The 25,117-nt window shown below is 44.9% G+C and overlaps 1 protein-coding gene across 4 annotated transcripts in view; it reads left to right on the top strand.

Moving 5' to 3' along the window:
* Nucleotides 1-25,117, top strand: part of KIAA0825 (KIAA0825 ortholog) — a 379,136-nt gene that overhangs the window by 100,596 nt on the left and 253,423 nt on the right. For all 4 annotated transcript variants that reach the window (XM_066602996.1, XM_066602997.1, XM_066602995.1 and 1 more), the window contains exon 11: nt 20,444-20,626. In XM_066602996.1, coding sequence (XP_066459093.1) covers nt 20,444-20,626 — 183 coding nt within the window. The remainder of the gene's footprint in view (nt 1-20,443; nt 20,627-25,117) is intronic.

Raw genomic sequence — 25,117 nt, 5'->3', positions numbered from 1 at the left:
ATTACCCTGGTAGCCCAATGCCACCAACCGTGATGAGGAAGAGAGCCATGACTAGATCCGGCAGGGCTGCGACTAATGACAGAGTCAGAAGAAGCAGCCAGGACTTGTCCGAGGAACATGGTGAGGTGAGTATTATATAAATGAAAACAAAAAATGTATTATTGTCTACACTAGAGATGAGCGAGCACCAAAATGCTCGGGTGCTCGTTACTCGAGTCGAACTTCCCGCGATGCTCGAGGGTTCGTTTCGAGTAACGAACCCCATTGAAGTCAATGGGCGACCCGAGCATTTTTGTATATCGCCGATGCTCGCTAAGGTTTTCATTTGTGAAAACCTGGGAAATTCAAGAAAGTGATGGGAACGACACAGAAACGGATAGGGCAGGCGAGGGGCTACATGTTGGGCTGCATCTCAAGTTCCCAGGTCCCACTATTAAGCCACAATAGCGGCAAGAGTGCCCCCCCCCCCAACAATTTTTACTTCTGAAAAACCCTCATTAGCAAGGCATACCTTAGCTAAGCACCACACTACCTCCAACAAAGCACAATCACTGCCTGCATGACACTCCGCTGCCACGTCTCCTGGGTTACATGCTGGCCAACCCCCCCGCACGACCCAGTGTCCACAGCGCACACCAAAGTGTCCCTGCGCAGCCTTCAGCTGCCCTCATGCCACACGCTGGCCTCATAGCCACACCACCCTCATGTCTATTTATAAGTGTGTCTGCCATGAGGAGGAACCGGAGGCACACACTGCAGAGGGTTGGCAGGGCCAGGCAGCGACCCTCTTTAAAAGGGGCGGGGCGATAGCCCACAATGCTGTACAGAAGCAATGAGACATCCAATCCTGTGCCACCTCCGTCAGGAGCTGCAAACGTGGGCATAGCAATGGGGAATCCATGTGCCACACAGTATTCATTCTGTCAAGGTAATAGAAAACAAAAATTTAACCAGCGCTCCGGTGTTTAGGAAGGTGACAATCAAATGATGCGGTAAAAAAAAAAGAATTTCCGTATACACCTTGTGAATTCTGCCTGCCATCTCGGATCCAGGGGTGCTTAACCATTAGCACCCCTGTATAGTAATTAATATTTACTACCACAGTACTACAAACCTCTGCATCATTTAATTGTCACCTTTCTAAACACTGGAGCGCTGGTTAAATTTTTGTTTTCTATTGGCTTGTTTTATATCCCGTGGTGTGTTTTTTCATCTCTGGGAGTCACCAAGACACTCTCTTCAAGATGTCTTTTGTGACCGGTGCAAGGAAGTACTACCCTCATTGTGGATTTACATGCCATCTCGGATTTTGACGCACGGGCACCCAATACACGGGCCCGGCGTCATGGGGTAAGTAATCTTTTCTCTACAGTTTCTTTTCTCCATATACTCCTGGTACATTCTTGCAACCATTCTCTATCCACTTCTTGGAGCGCAATCCATCATATATCTTTTCCATTCTGTCAAGGTGTCGCATAGCTCAATCCACACTGCAAGCGGAAAGCCGTCAGCGCTCTGCCCCCTACCCAAGTCAGTCAGTCAGTGCCTTTGTGCCAGACAGGTCAAACACCGCAATGGGAACTAAGTTTGCACCAACAGCATAGGTGGGTCCTAGGAAACCCAAGACATGAACAAAAAATTGATCTGAGCGGCCAAACATGGCAGACTTGCACCGCGCCCACGGCATAGGCCTTGGCCCACAGATTCAGCAATCCTAGGCTGGAAGCGGACTTTCACTGCACCCAGAACATAGGCCTCTGCACAAACCCTCAGCAATCGCGTGCCTACAGCGGACTCCTATGCTAGCGTAGCTGTGCATGTCTCATTAGCGCTGTATTGCTCCTGTAGTTTATCCCAATGCAGTGCCCCGGATAGAAGAGCTAACGTCAGATTAAATACAGGAGGGCTTCGGCCCACACTGCATGCCCCAGTCAGACTGGGGTTCTTTATAAGTAGACACAGGCAGGTACAACTCCGTGTGGACCGACAGCATGGGTGGGTCCCAGGAAGCCACCGGCGTTACATAAATAAATCCCATTGCATTGCCCAGCACGGCTGAGGTAACGTCAGATTAAACGCAGGTGGGCTTCGGTCCACACTGCATGCCCCAGTCAGACTGGGTTTTTTTTTATAAGTAGACACAGGCAGGTACAACTCCCTAATGTGAAGTCCGTGTGGACCCAAAGCTTGGGTGGCTCCCTGGAACCCACCGGCGGTACATAAACAAATCCCATTGCAGTGCCCAGCACAGCTGAGGTAACATCAGATTAAATGCAGGTGGGCTTCGGCCCACACTGCATGCACAGTCTGACCGGGGTTTTTAATACATAGACACTGGCAGGTACAAATCCGTAATGTGAAGTCCCTGTGGACCCACAGCATGGGTGGCTCCCTGGAACCCATCGGCGGTACATAAATGTATCCCATTGCAGTGCCCTGCTCAGCAGAGCTAACGTCAGATACAATACAGGTGGGCTTCGGCCCACAGTGCATGCCCCACTCAGACTGGTAATATGTACCTTAACAGTAACCGCGTTGGTGGGAATGTGGTCGCGACTGCCGACCTAGTAGCGCGGTTTTATTTAGTTGGTTTTCGGAATGTGGCCAGGATTAAGTGGGCCGTGGCGGGGGTATGGTGGGGGGGCTCTCTTGTTGTGTCGTTAAAGGTGAAATTCTTGGACTGCCACCAGACGGACCAATGCAAAGGTATTTGCCAACAATGTTTTCATTGTTGGAGGAGGAGGGGGATGTTTTTGAGGCACTACGTGTCCGTGGTTATATGCACCTTAACAGTAACCGCGTTGGTGAGAAATGGCCTCGCCGCCATCATGTCTTTGGGCAGCCTCCGTTTCCACACCCCAGTGACATAGCATTAGCAGCAGTATAGGCAGAGCTCAGAATTAGTAACATTTCAGCGGTAGCATTAGGGACAGGCCCCAGTAACATATCACTAGCAGCAGTATAGGGGGATCACAGTATTAGTTGCATTTCAGTAACAGTAGCAGTCAAGACAGGCCCCAGTAACATATCACTAGCAGCAGTATAGGGGGAGCACAGTATTAGTTCCATTTCAGTAGTAGTAGCAGTCTGGACAGGCCCCAGTAACAATTCCGAAGCAGCAGTATAGGGGGAGCACAGTATTAGTTCCATTTCAGTAATAGTAGCTGTCAAGACAGGCCCCAGTAACAATTCCGAAGCAGCAGTATAGGGGGAGCACAGTCTTAGTTCCATTTCAGTAGTAGTAGCAGTCAAGACAGGCCACAGTAACATTCCCGTTGCAGCAGTTTAGGGGGATAACAGTCTCATTTCAGTAGTTGCAGTATAGACAAGGCCCCAGTTACATTTATGTAGCAAAAGTGTAGGCCAACCCTACACACCTTGCTGTACCATGAGTGCAGGCGAAGCCCATAAAAATTACTAGGATTACACTGTAGGTGATGGCCCAAAAAAATTGGTGTACCAACAGTACTAATGTACCTCAAAAAAATTGCCCATGCCCAACCAAGAGGGCAGGTGAAACCCATTAATCGCTTTGGTTACTGTGGCTTAATTTGTAACTATGCCTGGAGGCAGCCCAGTTAAAATAAAAATTGGTTCAGCTGCAAGTTTCAACGCTTTAATGAGAATTGAAACGCAAAAACATTGTTTACAAAAGTAATATGACTGAGCCTTGTGGGCCTAAGAAAAATTGCCCGTTCGGCGTGATTACATGAGGTTTCAGGAGGAGGAGCAGTAGGAGGAGGATGAATATTATACACAGATTGATGAAGCTAAAAGGTCCCCGTTTTTTATGGTGATAGAGAACGATGCTTCCATCCGCGGGTGCAGCCTACGTATTGTTTAGGTACCGCTGCTGTCCGCTGGTGGAGAAGAGAAGTCTGGGGAAATCCAGGTTTTGTTCATCTTTATGAGTGTAAGCCTGTCGGCACTGTCAGTTGACAGGCGGGTACGCTTATCCATGATGATTCCCCCAGCCGCACTAAACACCCTCTCTGACAAGACGCTAGCCGCCGGGCAAGCAAGCACCTCCAGGGCATACAGCGCGAGTTTAGGCCACGTGTCCAGCTTCGACACCCAGTACTTGTAGAGAGCAGAGGCGTCACGGAGGATGGTCGTGCGATCAGCTACGTACTCCCTCACCATCCTTTTACAGTGCTCCCGCCAACTCAGCCTTGACTGGGGAGCGGTGACACAGTCTTGCTGGGGAGCCAGAAAGCTGGCAAAGGCCTTGGAGAGTGTTCCCCTGCCTGCGCTGTACATGCTGCCTGATCTCCGCGCCTCCCCTGCTACCTGGCCCTCGGAACTGCGCCTTCTGCCACTAGTGCTGTCGGATGGGAATTTTACCATCAGTTTGTCCACCAGGGTCCTGTGGTATAGCATCACTCTCGAACCCCTTTCCTCTTCGGGTATGAGAGTGGAAAGGTTCTCCTTATACCGTGGGTCTAGCAGTGTGTACACCCAGTAATCCGTAGTGGCCAGAATGCGTGTAACGCGAGGGTCACGAGAAAGGCATCCTAACATGAAGTCAGCCATGTGTGCCAGGGTACCTGTACGCAACACATGGCTGTCTTCACTAGGAAGATCACTTTCAGGATCCTCCTCCTCCTCTTCCTCCTCCTCAGGCCATACACGCTGAAAGGATGACAGGCAAGCAGCATGGGTACCGTCAGCAGTGGGCCAAGCTGTCTCTTCCCCCTCCTCCTCATGCTCCTCCCCCTCCTCCTCCTCCAAAACGCGCTGAGATATAGACATGAGGGTGCTCTGACTATCCTGTGACATACTGTCTTCCCCCCCCCCTCCGTTTCCGAGCGCAAAGCGTCTGCCTTTATGCTTTGCAGGGAACTTCTCAAGAGGCATAGCAGAGGAATGGTGACGCTAATGATTGCAGCATCGCCGCTCACCATCTGGGTAGACTCCTCAAAGTTTCCAAGGACCTGGCAGATGTCTGCCAAGCAGGCCCACTCTTCTGTAAAGAATTGAGGAGGCTGACTCCCACTACGCCGCCCATGTTGGAGTTGGTATTCCACTATAGCTCTACGCTGCTCATAGAGCCTGGCCAACATGTGGAGCGTAGAGTTCCACCGTGTGGGCACGTCGCACAGCAGTCGGTGCACTGGCAGATGAAACCAATGTTGCAGGGTCCGCAGGGTGGCAGCGTCCGTGTTGGACTTGCGGAAATGTGCGCTGAGGCGGCGCACCTTTCTGAGCAGGTCTGACAAGCGTGGGTAGCTTTTCAGAAACCGCTGAACCACCAAATTAAAGACTTTGGCCAGGCATGGCACGTGCGTGAGGCTGCCGAGCTGCAGAGCTGCCACCAGGTTACGGCCGTTGTCACACACGACCATGCCCGGTTGGAGGCTCAGCGGCGAAAGCCAGCGGTCGGTCTGCTCTGTCAGACCCTGCAGCAGTTCGTGGGCCGTGTGCCTCTTCTCTCCTAAGCTGAGTAGTTTCAGCACGGCCTGCTGACGCTTCGCCACCGCTGTGCTGCCACGCCGCGCGACACCGACTGCTGGCGATGTGCTGCTGCTGACACATCTTGATTGCGAGACAGAGGTTGCGTAGGAGGAGGAGGGGGGTTTAGTGGAGGAAGCATACACCGCCGCAGATACCAGCACCGAGCTGGGGCCCACAATTCTGGGGGTGGGTAGGACATGAGCGGTCCCAGGCTCTGACTCGGTCCCAGCCTCCACTAAATTCACCCAATGTGCCCTGCCCGCCTGTGCTTGTCCACGTGTCCGTTGTTAAGTGGACCTTGGTAGTAACCGCGTTGGTGAGGGCTCGTACAATGTTGCGGGAGACGTGGTCATGCAGGGTTGGGACGGCATATCGGGAAAAGTAGTGGCGACTGGGAACCGAGTAGCGCGGGGCCGCCGCCATCATGTTTTTGAAAGCCTCCGTTTCCACAAGCCTATACGGCAGTATCTCCAGGCTGATCAATTTGGCTATGTGCACGTTTAACGCTTGAGCGTGCGGGTGCGTGGCGGCGTACTTGCGCTTGCGCTCAAACTGTTACGCTAGCGACGGCTGGACGCTGCGCTGAGAGACATTGCTGGATGGGGCCGAGGACAGCGGAGGTGAGCGTGTGGGTGCAGGCCGGGAGACGGTCGTGCCTGTGTCCTGAGAGGGGGGTTGGATCTCAGTAGCAGGTTGGGGCACAGGGGGAGAGGCAGTGGTGCAAACCGGAGGCGGTGAACGGCCTTCGTCCCACCTTGTGGGGTGCTTGGCCATCATATGCCTGCGCATGCTGGTGGTGGTGAGGCTGGTGGTGGTGTTGAGGCTGGTGGTGGTGGCTCCCTGACTGATCTTGGCGCGACAAACCTTGCACACCACAGTTCGTCGGTCATCTGCACTCTCAGTGAAAAACTGCCAACCTTTGAGCACCTCGGCCTCTGCAGGGTGGCATGGCGCGAGGGGGCGCTTTGGGAAACAGTTGGTGGATTATTCGGTCTGGCCCTGCCTCTACCCCTGGCCACCGCACTGCCTCTTCCAACCTGCCCTGCTGCTGTACTTGCCTCTCACTCTGAAGACCTGTCCTCAGTAGGCTTAGCAAACCAGGTGGGGTCAGTCACCTCATCATCCAGCTGCTCTTCCTCCGAATCCTCTGTGCGCTCCTCCCTCGGACTTACTGCCCTTACTACTACCTCACTGATAGACGACTGTGTCTCATCGTCATCGTCCTCCTCACCCACTGAAAGCTGTTGAGACAGTTGCCGGAAGTCCCCAGCCTCATCCCCCGGACCCCGGGAACTTTCTAAAGGTTGGGCATCGGTCACGACAAACTTCTCCGGTGGGAGAGGAACCATTGCTGCCCAATCTCGGCAGGGGCCCGAGAACAGTTCCTGGGAGTCTGCCTGCTCCTCAGAATGTGTCATTTTCATGAAGTGAGGAGGCTGGGAGGGAGGAGGAGCAACAGCCAGAGGATTCAGAGTTGCAGCTGTGGATGGCGTAGAAGACTGGGTGGTCGATAGATTGCTGGATGCACTTTCTGCCATCCACGACAGGACCTGCTCACACTGCTCAGTTTCTAATAAAGGTCTACCGCGTGGACCCATTAATTGTGAGATGAATCTGGGGACCCCAGAAACTTGCCTCTCTCCTAATCCCGCAGCAGTCGGCTGCGATACACCTGGACCAGGAGCTCGGCCTGTGCCTACACCCTGACTTGGGCCTCCGCGTCCTCGCCCCCGTCCACGTCCTCCAGGCCTACCCCTACCCCTCAGCATGGTGTATTATGAGTAGAGCAGAAACAGAACGCTGTAATTAAATGTGCCGCTTATTGGCCTGTGGTTGGAGGCTGACTTCGCTTACGGAACGCACAGCAGAGCCAGGAAACAATTATGCGCAAGCCGGTAGTCAGACCTAGGTGCGTATGACTGAGCTACTGGAATTCACAGGGCAGGACCAGTCAAGTGGCCAAAGGCCAGTGGTAGACCTTAAGTATTTTGCTTCAATTTTTTAAAATGGTGAGGTGAAAAACCAGACAGACACCGTATGCAGCGTATATATGTATACTCTTTCCCTCTGGCGGGATGACGGTGATCATGTAACGGACACAGCAGAGCCAGGAAACAATTATGCGCAAGGCTGGGTATTAATCAGCGACTACTACCCTCAGCACACACGCCGTAAACTGAAGACGGTCATTGCCAGGCCAAATATAGTATTTTTTTCCACTTTTTGGGAAAAAGCCCACTGCCTCTGATATACGCTGTATTTGGATTTCCCTGTTGGAGGATGACTGTGGTTACTGAAAGGCCAGTGCAGCAAGGAAACAATTATGCGCAAGGCTGGGTATTAATCAGCGACTACTACCCCCAGCACAAACGCCGTAAACTGAAGACAGTCACTGCCAGGCCAAATATAGTATTTTTTTCCCACTTTTTGGGAAAAAGCCCACTTCCTCTGATATACGCTGTATTTGGATTTCCCTGTTGGAGGATGACTGTGGTTACTGAAAGGCCAGTGCAGCCAGGAAACAATTATGCGCAAGGCTGGGTATTAATCAGCGACTACTACCCCCAGCAGACACGCAGTAAACTGAAGACAGTCACAGGCAGGCCAAATATAGTATTTTTTTCCACTTTTTGGGAAAAAGCCCACTGCCTATATAGCCAGTATACCTCTTTACCTGCCTCACCAGTACTGCCCCTATACTCTGTAAAATGACTGCAGACTGAGGACGCTCTGGTCTGCATGCCCGATATACAAAAAAAAATAAATTGTGCAACACTGCTCCCAGCAGCCTCAACAGTACTGCACACTGTCAGATGTGGCCCTAAGAAGGACCATTGGGGTTCTTGAAGACTAAAATAACACCTAACACTCTCCCTATAGCAGCTACAGCAAGACAGCACTTTCCCTGATCTCTCTCAGCGTGCATCTGTGGCGAGCCGCGGGCGGGGCAGATTTTAATACTCAGGTGTCATCTGATCTCCCCAGCCACTCACTGCAGGGGGGTGGGATAGGGCTGGAATGTCACAGGAGGAAGTTGTAATGCCTTCCCTGTGTTTTTATTGGCCAGAAAAGCGCGCAAATTTCTCAGGGAAGGAAATGTAATGGAGTCGAACACCGTGTGGTGCTCGTCTCGAGTAACGACCTTCTCGAACACCCTAATACTCGAACGAGTATGAAGCTTGGACGAGTATGCTCGCTTATCTCTAGTCTACACCGAGGAAAGCATATACGGACTTCTTATGCTTTAAGCTTCCTCTGGTATATCTGGAGGCAGACAGGATTGTCTCATTTAACTGGGTTGTTCCATGGGAAGCAGGGCTTTGTCTGTGTTTTCTAATGTAGGGTATAAGGATTCTAGCACCAGCATAATACAATTTATCCCACTCTAAACCATGTAAAAATAAACCAAGTCATAATTTTACATTGTATACTTTTGGGTTTATGTCAATTAGTGGGTATTACCCCTTAACTGTCCTAGGCTACCAGGGATGATGAATATCAAGAATGACCCCTTCATTACCCCAGACCACCAGAGACACAAGTATTACTCATGTTCTACTTTAGAATATCTCAGGAGTACGTATTTAACCTCTAAAATACCATTTGTAAATTTTTGAAAAAGTGCTGTATGATGCTGACAGAGAAAGTTGGCAAAGTAAATATGATTGGTGATAGAGAGGAAAAGAGGGGAACCATTGTGGGCATCAAAGCACCATGAACTCCTCTTAAAAAGCTTGGTGTTTTACACAATTTCTTGCAGAGTCTGGCATCAAGCCTAATCTGCACACTCTCATGTACAGACAAAACAGTTTTACAGAGCCAAATCTAGTGCCAAATCTAATTTGCAGAGTGAAATCTGATGCCAAGTCTTCTTCAAAATCATATTAAATATTTACCTTTTTGCATAAGATATTGCTTCTTTCAAACCCGGCATGTATTTGCCTCTGCTGCAGAAATGCTGTGCGAACCAGAGTCCGGCTCTGTACCGTAGCTGCGTACATTTGGAACAATGCTGTTTAATTGCTCGTTACCACAACTGCTGCTGCCCTTTTATATGTAGTTATTTGCTGCATTTCCACTTGTGCCTGTATTACAGTGCCATCACTGTAGCATATATTGCAATCATTAGAATTTACATTCTGCTTTGCATTTGTTGCAGAAGTACAGATAATCCCCTACTTATGAAGAAACCTGTTCCAGGAAGCTGTTCGTAAGTGCATTTGTTCGTATGTCTGAACAAATGCTTGTATGGAGGAGAATCATGGGTGGTTCCCGCTCCATATAACTTTGGGTGACGGCTATTTCTTACAGCCAGCACCCGGCCACAACAGCACCGACAAACCGCGCCGCTCCTCGGTGCTGTTAACGCTTTAAATGCTGCGGTCAAGAAACAGCCAGCACCCAATGTTTGAGGGTCCCGTATGGACTCCCACGATAAAAATGCAGGATGACATGCGGTTGTCACGGCAGCCGGGGGCCTTCTGAAAGGCCCCAGGGCTGCCTATATGGCACGGCTTCATAGAATGCCTGTCCGATCACTGCACAGTATGATGTAATGTTATAGTATTGCATCATACTGCAGGACAGGCTTGTTCATATCTAGTGAAGTTCGTAACTCGAACTTTCCTAAGTAAGGGAGTATCTGTACTTATGTTTGCATTGTATTACTACTTGAAATTGGGCAGAGAGTCTGACTTGTATTGCAAGAAGCAGCTTCAGCAAAAATCAAAAGTCTCCATTTCTAACCAATACATTAAATGTAAAGGTGCACATAAGCTATGGCTGCCACAACTCTAGTAACAAACACATGCGTCAGCACTCATACACCTGTAATATCTGCACACAGCTGAACTGTTGTGTATGCTAACTGCATAACCCAGGTGGTTCAGTGATAGTATATCATCAGAGCGATATCAATAGTTTTGATCAGTGTGGCTTTAGGTGCTCAGACCCCCACTGATTGCTCAAATGAAGTGGGTGCAGGGCTCACCTGAGTGCTGTTGCCTTTTGGCTTTCTTCACTGATTTTGGTGTCTCTTGGTAGCTGAAGACAGATGCATATACTTGCGTAGACCTATGTGTCCATCTTTAGCTGTCGAGAGGAGCCAAAAAGCAGCAAAGACTGTGAAAGAATCACAGCGCTCTTGGCTCCCTGACCCCCACTGATCAAAACTTTTGACATGTTAAAAGTTTTTAAAAGTGCGGTTGCTCTTTTAATACACTGTATACTCGTATGAAAAAACAACAAGAATTATGAACTAAATGAGTTAGAAACCGATACGGAGGGAGGGAAAACTCCCATCTGTGATGGCTTACTGTCTACAAGGGAAGGAGTAGGGGAGGGTAGAAGCTCCCTATATAGTGGTTATATCAGGGAAACTGTATTATTTTCTGCAGAGGTGGGTTTTCAGGTTCTTTTCGAAGCTTCACAAGGTGGTGGAGAGTCTGGTGGGTTGAGGTTGTGAGTTCCAGAGTACAGGTGACATATGGAGAAATCTTGAAGATGATCCTGTGAGGAGCAGACTAGGGGAGAGCAGAGAAGGAGGTCTTGTGAGGGCCAGAGGTTAGGTGTGGACAGTTATCAGGATATTAGGGCAGAGATGTATGGAGGGGACAGGTTTGTATGTCAATGTTAATAATTTGAATTGGATTTTCTGAGCAATGGGCAGCCAGTGAAGGGATTGGCAAAGGGGAGCGACAGGAGAGTAACAGAGGGAGAAGTGGATTAGTTGGGTGGCAGAGTTGAGGATGAATTGGATGAGAGGCCACAGAGAAGGATGTTGCAGTAATCTAGGCAGGAGATAGGTATGCACTAGCATTTATGTTGACGCAAGGTTAAAAAAAGATTATATACAAGAGTTGAAGCTGGCAGGAGGTGAAGAGGGTTTGTATATATGGTTTGAGTAAGGCCCAATGTACACGGCCAAATTTGCATTGCGGAATCTGGAGCAGGCGCCTGCCTTCGGATTCCACAGAACATACCTGCCATAGCATGCAATGTAAAAGTGGGTTTCTATGCCCACGAGTGGAAATCAATTGTCATTTTCCACTCGCAGGGAAACAATCTCAGCATGCTCTATTTTGAGCCGTTTTCTGTGCGGACGGCTTCCATTGAAGTCAATGGAAGCCATCCGTCCCACGGCCCTTTCTCAATCATCGTTGCGGAAAGGCTGCAGGATCCGCGTCATCGCAGGATCTGGCCGGCACATCTGCAGTATAAAAGAAAAAGCATCCAGACAGGTATGCAGGGCTCACCTGATGGGCACTGGGTCGGATTCCGCTGCAGTATCAGACCTGGTTGTGTGCATTCGGCCTTGCAGGACAAAATTAAATGTTACACCAAGACAGCAAACTTGTTGGACTGGGCTAATTACTGATTGATATGACATAATTTTAGCTTTATACTGTATGTATGCAGCACACATGAATTATACACGGAATCATAAGGTTCAGTGCTTAGTCCCAACACCAATCTCCACTCCTCCAGGTGCTATGCTCCAATAAACATTGAGATCAATGCTCTGCTATCTCTTGCTATTAGTGACTAAACACACAAAGGTACTTTACTGGGGATCTGTACATGGGAAATGTATGGTAAAAGGTGTTAGCACAATTTTCGCTATTCGATATACTGTGGGTGCCATATTAGATAAGAATAATGTACAGGCCTAGAGAGCCTTTCAAAGACCACACGTCTTGCATCGTGTGTCCCAAAAGAGTCCGTCTTTATTTAGGCGGGTAAAAATTTATATAAGGTTTCAAATCAGGAAGATAGGTAAATTAGGATACAGTAACATTATTTTGTGTGCTGATAGGCCATTCTCATAGGGAGGTATTTGTGAGGTAGCTGTGAGATCATTCACCCGGGAGGAGCTTCCCTTGAGCATGCTCTATTCATTCTTGACGTGTTGTCCGAAGGAAATACTTCCTGTGTTTTCTCTTCCACACAGTTATTTCCTGTTCCTCTACACAAAGACATTCCTAGATAAGTAGTTCTCTGCTAGTTAGAACCGGTTTGACCAGTTTATGGTCAACACTGCTCGTTCAATTCTTGTGGAGGTGGGGGGACGATGTTCCCTTCCCCCAGAGGTTTAGATTAGAGACACAATATAGCATCTTCACAGCTGACAACAGAAAATACAGACAAAATGGCGAACCTCTCAGCCATCTACCACAAAGGCAAAGTAACTAGTGTTATTAATTTAATCTGTCTTATGTGGAGAAGTGGTGTTATTGTTAGATGTCATGTACTGTACTTGTCTGGGACATTTGTATAAAATACACCACACTATTCTCAGTATTGTATTTCTCTATTAATTAAAAAAGCGTAAACTATTAACTAGATCTATACGTCTTGTTTCTTTAACAATAGAGTGGTGGTGATGGGAGAGAACATTTTTGTGGAATTGCTAAAGTAACATTTGCATTATAAATGTAGACCTGTACTAGAAGTTTATGTTGCACTGACATTTGTCTCTTAGCACTTTTGCACACGTCGTCTTTTGCCATTTTGTTATAACATTTGTACTTGATCACACCTTATTATTACTACACTTGAGCAGGTGGGAGCTTGCAAGTGAGTCCGAGGAGATCTTTAATCCACACTTGCCATTTACTGTACTCTATATGCACACTGTGTCATGGGTGGTGGTGTGACGTAGGTGCAGAATGGCTAGACATACATATAACCTATAAATACCAGAGCAAAGACATTGTCTATGAGGAATCGATAAACATATGGAGCTACAAAAATATACACCACTTCAAATAAAATCAGTCCCTTGATTAGCAAAAAGTATTTGAAAATACAAAAAAAAGCATAAGGCACTCAATAAAGCAGCAAACTACTGGGTGACTATTATGTAAATATAAGCGCAATCTCCCATTCTATGTACATAACTAGTATAAGGCCGCCTGCACACGGCAGAGCCGGATTCCACATGCGGGGGCTCACAACGGAATTCGCCCCTGACCACAACGCGTTGGGACGACACAGGATAACTTGTCATGAATATGCTCTGGCGCCATTTTCTGGTGTCATGCCAGGATGCCGGCAAGCATTTTATGATGTCCTCTGCAACTACTATTTAAGGGAGTATGTCTGTTACTGTATGTTAGGCTTGATAAAGGGGTTTGTGACCTGGAAACGCGTTGCCTTGTCCTGTACCTGTTTTACATGTGAATAAAGAAGAAAAGGAAAATACTACTGCTTTATCTATTGAGGAGAACTTGGAATGAGGGGAAATGGTTAGCTCCACATCCCCCTAACTGAAGTAGGTGTATACTGCTTCCAAATGTCTACACTCTTTTAATGGTGTATTGTAGCGCGAAGGAACCAATTTTTTTCTTGTGAAATCACATAATAATGAAACCAGTGATTTTCAGTGGTTTTATTCCCATTAGCGATGTTTTCACTCATCCGATGTGGCGTTAAAAATAAAAATTGCATGTCCTATCTTTCTGCATTTTGCGGTTTTTAAAATGTATTACTAGACTATGTTTTCGCATGGAGTCTCCTTTTTATCACATTGCAATGCACCAACTTGTGATTTTTGTGCGATGCGTTTTTAACATTAGAAACTTCTATTGATTTTTGCGTGAGAAAATTGCGGGCAGTAGCGATGCCGCCTCTTTGTCTTGGCTCTCTTCCATCTCTGCTCTGAGTCAAACTTCTAAGTATGTTTTTTTTTTTTTTTTTAAGTGCAGCAGAATAAAACATACATCAGTCATCTGTCCCTGGATCATGTTTCCTGATGTTCGGGCGGCTTGAACCCAGTGACAGGTGATACTGTAGGCAGAACAGAGGGGGGAGTCTCCTGCTGCAGATAGTTGTCCTACAGCCAGACATGTCAGTGAGGAGCAGGGGGACATGGCTGATCTCCTGGGACATATAAGATATGTTCTTCATCGATTTCCCAATTGACTACTCAGGCAATCAATGCAGCACTTGGTGAACCAATCACAGCCATCGCATTGTGGAGGCAGAATTTATAAATTGTCTGAGCCGTGGCATTGATTGGCCAATTCATAAGTACCGCTTCTACAATATGATGACTTTTATTGGTTCCCAAGTGCTGCTCAGCCAATCAATGCAGTGCTCGATGAAGGAATCACACCCATCACTTCCTGGAGGCAGGCTTTATAAGACCCATAACCAGGAAGCGATCTTCTGTGGGCGGCTGAGGACTGCAGCAAGTGTGCTAAGCAGCGGGAGGACCCGGACCGAGCTTGCTAGATAATGTATTGCTCTTTTTTATGTAATGCAGCTAGGGCTTATTCTTGGGTTAGGGCTTATTTTTCAAGCCTACCCGAAAATCCCGATAAATCAGGGTAGGGCTTATTTTTGGGGTAGATCTTATTTTCAGAGAAACCCGGTACTACAGATGTAGCTTTCCCCAGAATTAGATTTCATTTTCTTTGCATGATTATGTAGGCTGTCATCTTTGAGTTACTACAGTTACTTTTCTTGAGATTTGTTTTTCAGCAGCAATAAAGTGGAAAATTAAGTCAGAAAAAGACCTATTGACTTATCATGGAGAGTTTTGTGGGCATGCTCAGTGTCATATGCTGTTGCGGGGGCGTAACAAATCATGAAGTTCACTCTATACTCACTGTTTTGAGAGGATATTTATGGAATTCTAATAGATAAAGTTTGTGTCATTTTGTGGTAGAGATGTCAGAATGTCACTGGTGCCTCATACTAAATCAGTAGAAGTAGTAAAATAATGTCTTTGCTACCAGAACCCTATATACATATGTGAACCAGAGGTCCATCTACAGTGAACACTTTCCTGTACTTTGAAAGGTAATGCATTATGTCTAAACATATCTAAACACAATGCACGGCTGGTACTGTAGGCGGAATAATGTTTCTGCCTGAATTTTGTATATTTACTGTATTTATGTTGAATATGTAAAATAGAATGGAGTTGTCATGCTTCATCATTTAGTAATGCAGTGTTTATATTTCCTGCAGAGAAGTGAATAAAACGTTCTTCATAAATCAAGCATTGATGTGTTACAAATTCTTGCTGACATTTTGATGTACAGTACATAATAATGTATTGGGATTGCTGTGCAGCTTATTTATACATACACTAGACACACCACACTCCATGATCAGACACTTCTAATTATTCATTCATTTACATTCGATTTCCTTCTACTGCGTTGTGGGCTTTTTTGTATATTTTTTTTTGTGTTTACACATTGAATAATTTGACAATGTATGGCAACAAGAACCACACTGAAGTGCTTGCTTCTTTAAAATAACCACCGTAGGTGTGAAAACCTTTAAATGCAAAGTGCTATACCATCTAAAGGCCCATTTACACAAAACGAAGATCGCTCAAAAATCGCAAAAAAACGATCGTTTGAGCCATAATTGTTGCATCTAAACGTGCAGCCATCGCGCACTGCTAGCTGATCGTTAAATTCAGTCCAACCTAAAAATCGCCCTTCAGCCTTATCAGCAGTTCTCTGCGGGTAGTGCTGATAGCATTGTTTCCCGCTGGAGAACAAAAGAACTAAAAGCAGATAAGAGCCCTTGAGCTATTAACTGCTTTTATCTAAGGCTTCATTTGCACAGTTAATTGCTCTTAAGTAGCTGAGTAGCTGCTTAAAAGTTTATGCAAAATGACTCTCAAATTGGAATGCCCCCTAGAATTTGGTCCTGATGCTATCTGAGGTCTCTGCAGCCCTTGATGTCCTGGCTCTTTCCTATCTTTTTGAATTTAGTGCTCTGCCTGCTTCAATGTCTCTGCAGATGTTGATGTCCTGGCTCCTGTCTCAGGCACTTGCAGTAATTTTACTTTCTTTGCTTCTGGCTGAACTTGTCCAAAGGATTTCCGTTTTTCAGGGGCATTCCAGATCCACCACACATCTGAATTATTCAACAAGCCGAATCACAAAGCATCTTATTTACCATACATTATACTATAGACCCATTTAGACACAACGATTATTACTCAAAATTTGGTCAAAAGCCATCTTTTGAGCCATAATCATTGGGTCTAAATGCACAGCCATTGTGCATTGTTTGTGCACTATTCGTTCATCATTGATTTCTAGCAAGCTAGAAATCAACCATGACTCTTATCAGCGCCGCACGCTGATTTTCTAAGCAGGTGGTGCTGATGGCCTTCTTTCAGCTGGTATCCTGCTGGTACTTCCCAGCTGGACATCGCTGATAACTGCGAGAACAAAGCAGCTGTTTGCATATACAAAACAGCTGCTTTGTTCTCAGAGCTATCGTGGCAGTGTCCCACTCTGCCTATATTAACTCTTAAGTAGCTAATTAGATTTTTGAGCAATCATCATTCCGTGTAAATGGGCCTTTATTTATTGAAACTGTGTAAAAAAACAAAACAAAAAAACCCCTGTTATTTCACGTAACAACCAATCATCGTTTCTTAAGCTGTTCTAGTATAATGAAAACTGTGCTGTAATTGGTTACTATGACCAACAAACAGTTGAAACCTCCAAGTTTCTTGAAGCTCTATGATGCAGAGTAGAAGCCTATGAAGAACAAAGAAATATTCACTTTTATAAATAGATTTGTGGGGTTCACACTTTAAGAGTGCCATGTGTTATTAAGACTACAGTATACTCTATAATGGTGTTACGGGGCATTCTTTTTTCCACTATTTTTTTTTCCTAGACTACATCTTAAGGGATAATCTCACAATAGCATTTGTGTTTTATTTCTTGGTTATGAACTGTTGTTATTATGTTACAGCAGCCTGAGTCCATACTTATAAATGGTGTAGTATTTTGATTGTGACCTGTGTTTTTCCTTTATAAGCTGAATTTTATTTTGATGATGTCACAATAGACCATGTCTTCATTTAGAAGATGTCTTCTATTATAATTATGCCACACTGGTTTCTTATGCCTTTATCTCTGGTTATCTCACAATATAGATTGTCTTCTGTTGTAGTGATGTTCTAATGGTAATTGTCTTTATTGGTAGGCTATGTTCTAGTTTGATGATGTCACAATATACTATATCCTCATTTATAGCCCGTGTTTTATTGGAATGATGTCACAGTCGTGTTTTGTCTGAATTTCCTAGCCTTTGTTCAATTTTGATTGTTACAGTACTGTTTATGTTTAATCACTTTTTGTTCTTTTTTATTATGTCACAATAGTACTTGTATTTTATTCATAAGATGTGTTCTGTTGTAGCAATGTCACAACACTAATTTTCTTTATTACTAGGCTGTATCATATTGTGAAGATGTCATTGTAGATAGACTACTGTATGCCTTCGTTGATAGGCCGTGTTTAGTTGTGGCATTGTCACAACAGTATTAGTGTTTAACACTAGCCTGTGCTCTATTTTGATGCCACAGTAGTGTATATTTTCATCTTTTGGTTGTTGTTTTTTGTGATGTCACAATGGAGATTGTTTTTCTTGCTTGACTGTGCTCTATTATGATGTCACAATAACCCGTTTCTTCATTTATAATCTCTGTTCTATTTTGATTACGATATGTCACAATAGTGTTACTCTTTATTCTAAGGAAAGTGTTTTATTTATGATATAATTGTCTTTCCTTATTCTTAGGCTGTTTTGTATTTTGATGATGTCACAATAGTATTCGGCTTCAACCGAAGGACATGTTTTATTGTGCTGATGTTACAATAGTCTGTATCAATGTAACAATACTGTTTCTATTCCAAGGCTGTTCTCTGTGTTTCTATTATAACAATACTAGGGTCCTTATCCCTAGTTCTATTTTAATGATGATACAGTCAGGGCTGTATAGTCGGTAAATCAAATCTTTGACTGCGACTCCTCAATTTTCTCAGACATTGACTCCAGATTCCGACTCTTTCATATAGGATGTTTTTAAGGGAGAAATTTATTGTATTACAATAGTAGCATCAAGCTTTTCATCACCAGTATGATAAAATAGTCAAGCTATTTAGATAAAACATAAAATATATTTATTAGAATACAATTTCAGAACACAAAACGTTTACTAAATTGTAAATATGCAATACAGTATGCGTGTAGTAATGGGACATTTCAAAATTTTCCCAAGTTCCTATGAAAGGAAATAGACAATACATGCTGCATTTAATTAATTATAATATGTATACCTATAAAAAAAGACCAAGTCTATAGTGACATCATAACAATATAAGCATTATTGTATCCATGGCTGTGGAGTCGAAGTCATGGATTTGGAGTTACAGTCCCATTTAGGACTGTATAACCAATAAAAGAAGACTAAGGGTGGCTTCACACGAGCGTACATAGCTGCGCACCCATGTATGTGCAAAAACACGCGTGAATGCAGGTCCGTACATTGTTTTCAATGGAGCTGCGGCTGCTGCCGGCGGCTCCATTGAAAACAATGCTCTGCCAGCATCCCTGCATTCTTTTTCAGGGAAGGGCTTTACATATACGCCCTTCCCTAAAAAAGAAAAATTTTAGTGTAAAAAAAAATAATAATAAAAAATATACTTACCTGTCCACTGCTGCTGTGACCCCCGCGGGGATGAAGAACACATCTGCCGCATGTGGCAGATGTTTCCTTCACCCCCGCGTCTTCTCTTGGCTATCCCCTGCTCTCTAGTGTTGATCACGTGACGGCATTCATTCGGCAAGAGCTGCCTGTGATTGGCTGAGCACGTCAGCCAATCACAAACAGCTCTTTCAGCAGGTGGGGATTTTAAATCCCTGCCTGCTGAAAGATCAGCACTAGAGAGAAGGGGACAGCCAGAAGAAGAGCTGCCGGCGGCACCATTGAAAACAATTCTTTGCCAGCACCCCTGCATTCTTTTTCAGGGAACGGCTTTACATATACGCCCTCCCCTAAAAAAGAAAAATTTTAGTGTAAAAAAAATAAATAAAAAATATACTTACCTGTCCGCTGCTGCCGTGACCCCCGCGGGGATGAAGAACACATCTGCCGCATGTGGCAGATGTTTCCTTCACCCCCGCGTCTTCTCTTGGCTATCCCCTGCTCTCCAGTGTTGATCACGTGACGGCATTCATTCGGCGAGAGCTGCCTGTGATTGGCTGAGCACATCAGCCAATCACAAACAGCTCTTTCAGCAGGCAGGGATTTAAAATCCCTGCCTGCTGAAAGATCAGCACTAGAGAGCCGGGGACAGCCAGGAGAAGAGTCGGAATTCTCGCAGCAGGACCCGAGCCGAGCCCGCAGGCGGCCGTAATCAATATTTAGATTGCCCTAACCCCTATATTGGAGGGAGTGAAGTTGACTGGGGAAACTATGAGTTTGGGTTTTGGGGGAGGGGAGACATAACGATGATGATCTTTCACATCAATTTGCCTCTGTTGTGTCATGGTTTGTCATTTCCTTGTGGTTTTCTTGCTAATGTGTCAGTTCTCTTTGGGAACTTTAGCTTCTCTCTTGCCCTGCCAGTCTTCCCAATGTTCCTTTCAATTCCTCAATTAGGTATCAGAGGGTGTTATTTTTGATGCTGCCATACATGTTACATGTTTAGCCCTTATTCTATTGTAGTGATGTCGCACTAGTGATTGTCTTTTTCCAAGGCTGTTTGTTATTATCTTACTGACACAATAATCTTTTTAATTTTCTTGTATACTGTGCTCTACTATTATAGTGCCATAGTAAGTTTTTTCTATACTATTGTGTTGCTTCCAGAATCAAAACACTCATTATTTCATACACTCATTTTTAGGACAAGTGGTAGTCTCAATGGTTGGACATTTTCTAATTAGACATTTATGGCAAATTAAAGGGGTATTCAGGGTTAGAAAAACATGTCTGTCTGCCTTCTTTCTTAAACAGTGCCACACTTACTTCAGAGGTTGCTAGTGGTATTACAGCTGAGCTCCACTAGCAACATTTTATAGATTTTGGCAAAATTAAACACTTAACAGATTTATTGGTTATAGATGTATGAATAATTTATGCTTCTAAAATGTTTAAAAAACAGACTCGTTTTATGATAATAAAGGGAAAATAATGTCCTGTTTTTTTCCCTTGCAGAGTTGATGTCCTAGCTATCCTATCTTGTGTAGAAAACTTTCTGTGGTCAATATGTACCAGTGTGAAAGAACTTGTAACAACACCACATAATCCTAACAGCACTGTCTTTAAGATACACAATCACTGTAACAGCCTACTTACAGCAATGATTGTATTATCGGCACCTCTGGAACTCTTGACGCAGTAAGTATTTGCTTGTGTGTGATCATCCCCCTTCTAATATTACAGCCGGTCTTGAAAAGGCTCAACTGTTCTCTCTCCCCAAGAACTAAGCATGCTGCTTAAGGATGACATTTTACTCTGGCTTTTTTAACCTCGGTCAAACTCAAAAGAAAACTTTAAGACTGGGTCATCTAATGTCATCCTATACCATCTTCATTGGAAATGTCTATTGGCTCTTTAGCATAGCTTTTTTCTATATGTTCACCATCAGGCCATTGCAATGGCCGAAACGTCGCGTGTGCTTTTTTGATGGAATAAAGGAAACCTGTTTTATTGCACCTGGATTTGTGCTGCTGTCACTTTATCTGGATATTGGGACTTGTTAAAAGGAAGACGGGAGTTCATCTTCTGATTGTGGCTGTGCAGCCTTAAACCTCCCCTTGAGAAGGGTTTAACATTGGTGCTGTTGGCATTAACGTTTATTCTTGGCTTCACCATCAGTTAAAAGGGTTATAAACTTCCCAATTGTTTTAAACTTGCTCAGTGTGTTGGGATTTTTTTTTAAAAAGCCATACTCCCCTCACCTGATCCTCTGCTGCTTCCATTCCTCTAGTGTTCAGTCTCCTGCTGCTATGTGACCACAACATGAATTCACCATCCAAAGCCATATATACCAGGTGTCTGTGACTTCTTTGCTGCAGCAGGAAGTGGTAGCAGCAGGGGATGGGCAGTGGAAGAATAGGAGTAACGGGGGATCAGGTGAGGTTGCTTTTTTGCCACACTGAGCATGTTTAAAACATTTTTTGGGGCTGGATAATTCCTTTAACCAGTTTCTAGCAGTCAACATCTAGGTGACCAATGCCAGGCAAGGAAAAGAGGAAAAACCTCTGGTCAGGAAGTGGTTAAGTAATCTAAATTCACACTTCCATCTGTAAAAGATGCAAATTGCAGATATCTGAAAATAACTACACCTTATCAAGCAGTTAGGCTCTGTGATTTTTGTCCTATGTTTTAATTTCTAAAGCACATCATAAGACATTTCTCAATAGTGATGCAAGATGTATGAATCTACAAGTCTGCAAAATGTCTTCAATTTTGCCAAATTTCTAAAAGTAGTGCATACAGCATAATAAATTTTCCAAAGCTCTTCGGCACCTTAGAAACATTTCCATTGCTTTTGCACCTCATGGTTGGAGTACACGTGCATCAGTAATTTTGCTGCAGAAAATGGAGTTATTGTTTTTCATCCCAATTGTCATTCTAAAATAGATCACGGTAACCCTGTAAAGTAAGACATTTTATATACTGTTTTCTAAAACTTCGTACATTATTTGAACATACTATAATATCATATGGAAAACCTATTTCAAGAGTCGTACAATAAAAGAGGAAACAAATTCAGCACTACCCAATATAAATCTAGAGGTGCCCATTAAACCATGGCTGCAACATAGAAGCAGAAACAAAAAAGTGTCAACAGCACCCAAATACATTTATTATCAGAAATATACCAAATTACAGTATTCACACTAATAAATAAATAATGTGATCAAATCATATTGGCCCATCTCCTAACGTCCAAAAACCTTGCATTATTTAATGTGGTTAGTGTATATACTGTAATTTGGTATATTTATGATGGGGATCACTGTGATCCCTTCCAATTGCTAGAATGAAGGGCAGGGTTGCTTTGGCTCAGCTTACCTTTTTTTCAAGGCAGCATACTATAATAGGCCTGGCATGCAAAAAAATGTAATGGAGTCAAAGGAGTGCAACATTTTATTAGCATTCTGCAGGTTTTCAGCAGTTGGGACCCCACTAAGTGGACATTAATGCTATATCCTACTGGATAACCCTGTTTCTGAGCAACATGTCAAAAGTTTTGATCAGTGGGGTCAAATGTTTTGATCAGAGGGGTCCAGGTGAGGAAATCCCATCTGATTGCTCAAATGAAGGGGCTGCAGCGCTCAGCCAAGCACTGTGCACTTTAGGATGTCTTTGCTGCCTGTCGACAGCTGAAAACAGACGCATACATGTCTATAGAAGTTTGTTTCAGTCTTCAGCTGCCAAGAGATGCCAAAAGGCAGCAAGGACAGATAAAGGGGCACATCGCTTGGGTGAGTCCTTCATGTGAGTGATCAGTGGGGGTCTCAGCACGTGGACTCACACTGATCAAAATTTTTGACACGTTAGTCTAACATGTCAAAAGTTTTTAAAAAGTGCAGTTGCTCTTTAAATATTAAAGCCAACTTAGCAATCAACTGTTATCCTTGGAATATATGATATTTGAACGTAAAATCCACTTCTTTCCGTGTTGGTTCTGTGTGCTTTACTTGGGTTAGAATGCAGAGTATAATGACCCTGTTCTTTTGCCAAAATTTATAGGACATGATCAATAGCAAGATCTCTGTTTTTAGATAACTATTAGAGATGAGCGAGCGTACTCGGAAAAGCACTACTCGCTCGAGTAATGTGCTTTATCCGAGTATCGCTGTGCTCGTCCCTGAAGATGAGTCGCAGCGGGGAGCAGGGGAGAGCGGGCGGGAGAGAGGAAGAGAAAGATCTTACCTCCGTTCCTCCCCGCTCTCCCCTGCAGCTCCCCGCTCCGTGCCGGCACCCGAATCTTCAGGGACGAGCACAGCGATACTCGGATAAAGCAAATTACTTGAGCGAGTAGTGCTTTTCCGAGTACGCTCGCTCATCTCTAATAACTATCTATGAGATGACAGTAGGAATATTTTTTAATAACAACTGGTGAAACAGCCAAGCGGTACTCTAATATGAGAATCAGTACTAAGAGCATTTTTTCCTAACGCTATGTACACATGTTTGGTGATATAGTCAACACTACTGAACATCCTGGTAAGACCGGACATTGTCTTCCACTGCTCTTCTGTAAAAAGAGAGCATACATTTTGTAACCCATTTGCGCTTGTATGACTGGCTTGTTGCCAAGAATTAAAAAGTAGTTTGCACCCCTAAAACTTGCAGGGAGCCTTCATATACTTCAGTGCAATTGCGCCAGATAACTAGCATAACCTCATTGACACTTGACCTGGAGATAGATTGATTTCAGTTACATAGATAATATGGTATGCCATATGACTAGAGATGAGCGAACGTACTCGTTCGAGTATTAGCGTGTTCGAGATGCTCGTTACTCGTGACGAGTACCACGCGATGTTCGAGTTACTTTCACTTTCATCTCTGAGACGTTAGCGCGCTTTTCTGGCCAATAGAAAGACAGGGAAGGCATTACAACTTCCCCCTGCGACGTTCAAGCCCTATACCACCCCCCTGCAGTGAGTGGCTGGCGAGATCAGGTGTCACCCGAGTATAAAAATCGTCCCCTCCCGCGGCTCGCCACAGATGCGTTCTGACATAGAGGAGGGAAAGTGCTGTTGGTGCCGGAGCTGCTATAGGGAGAGTGTTAGGAGTATTTTAGGCTTCAAGAACCCCAACGGTCCTTCTTAGGGCCACATCTAACCGTGTGCAGTACTGCGGAGGCTGCTTTTTGCAGTGTTGCACAATTTTTTTTGTATATCGGCCGTGCAGAGCATTGCGCCCTGCAGTAATTATTCATACTCCAGGGCCAGAAGTGGTGGTTAGGCAGGGACAGAAGACATATATTGTGAGGCAGGGACAGAAGACATATTTATTGAATATAGGCAGTGGGCCTTTGCAAAAACATTTGGGGAAAAAAATCTATTTGGGCTGCCTGTGACTGTCCTCAGTGTTCTGGGTCTGTGCTGGGTGTAGTTGTCCTCCTAATTCATACGCAGCCAGCTAAGTGTTACAGCAGGCTTGCGCAAAATTATTTCCTGGCTCTGTGTTGGCTGTTAAATCACTGCTGTATTCCAGTCCACAATGCAACAGTCTGCAGTTATTTGACATACTCCAGGGCCAGTAGTGGTGACGCAGAGAGAGAAGACATATACAGTGTATATAGGCAGTGGGCCTTTCCAAAAACATTTGGGGAAAAAAATCTATTTGGGCTGCCTGTGACTGTCCTCAGTGTTCTGGGTCTGTGCTGGGTGTAGTTGTCCTCCTAATTCATACGCAGCCAGCTAAGTGTTGCAGCAGGCTTGCGCAAAATTATTTCCTGGCTCTGTGTTGGCTGTTAAATCACCGCTGTATTCCAGTCCACAGTGCAACAGTCTGCAGTTATTTGACATACTCCAGGGCCAGTAGTGGTGACGCAGAGAGAGAAGACATATACAGTGTATATAGGCAGTGGGCCTTTCCAAAAGCATTTGGGGAAAAAAATCTATTTGGGCTGCCTGTGACTGTCCTCAGTGTTCTGGGTCTGTGCTGGGTGTAGTTGTCCTCCTAATTCATACGCAGCCAGCTAAGTGTTACAGCAGGCTTGCGCAAAATTATTTCCTGGCGTTCCGTAAGCGAAGTCAGCCTCCAACCACAGGCCAATAAGCGGCACATTTAATTACAGCATTCTGTTTCTGCATTACTGGTAATACAGCATGCTGACGGGTAGGGGTAGGCCTAGAGGACGTG

Source organism: Eleutherodactylus coqui, chromosome 5, assembly GCF_035609145.1.
Source record: "Eleutherodactylus coqui strain aEleCoq1 chromosome 5, aEleCoq1.hap1, whole genome shotgun sequence".
Taxonomy (NCBI): Eukaryota; Metazoa; Chordata; class Amphibia; order Anura; family Eleutherodactylidae; genus Eleutherodactylus; species Eleutherodactylus coqui.
Note: the sequence above shows the minus strand (reverse complement) of the source record. Positions and strands in the feature narration are given on the sequence as shown.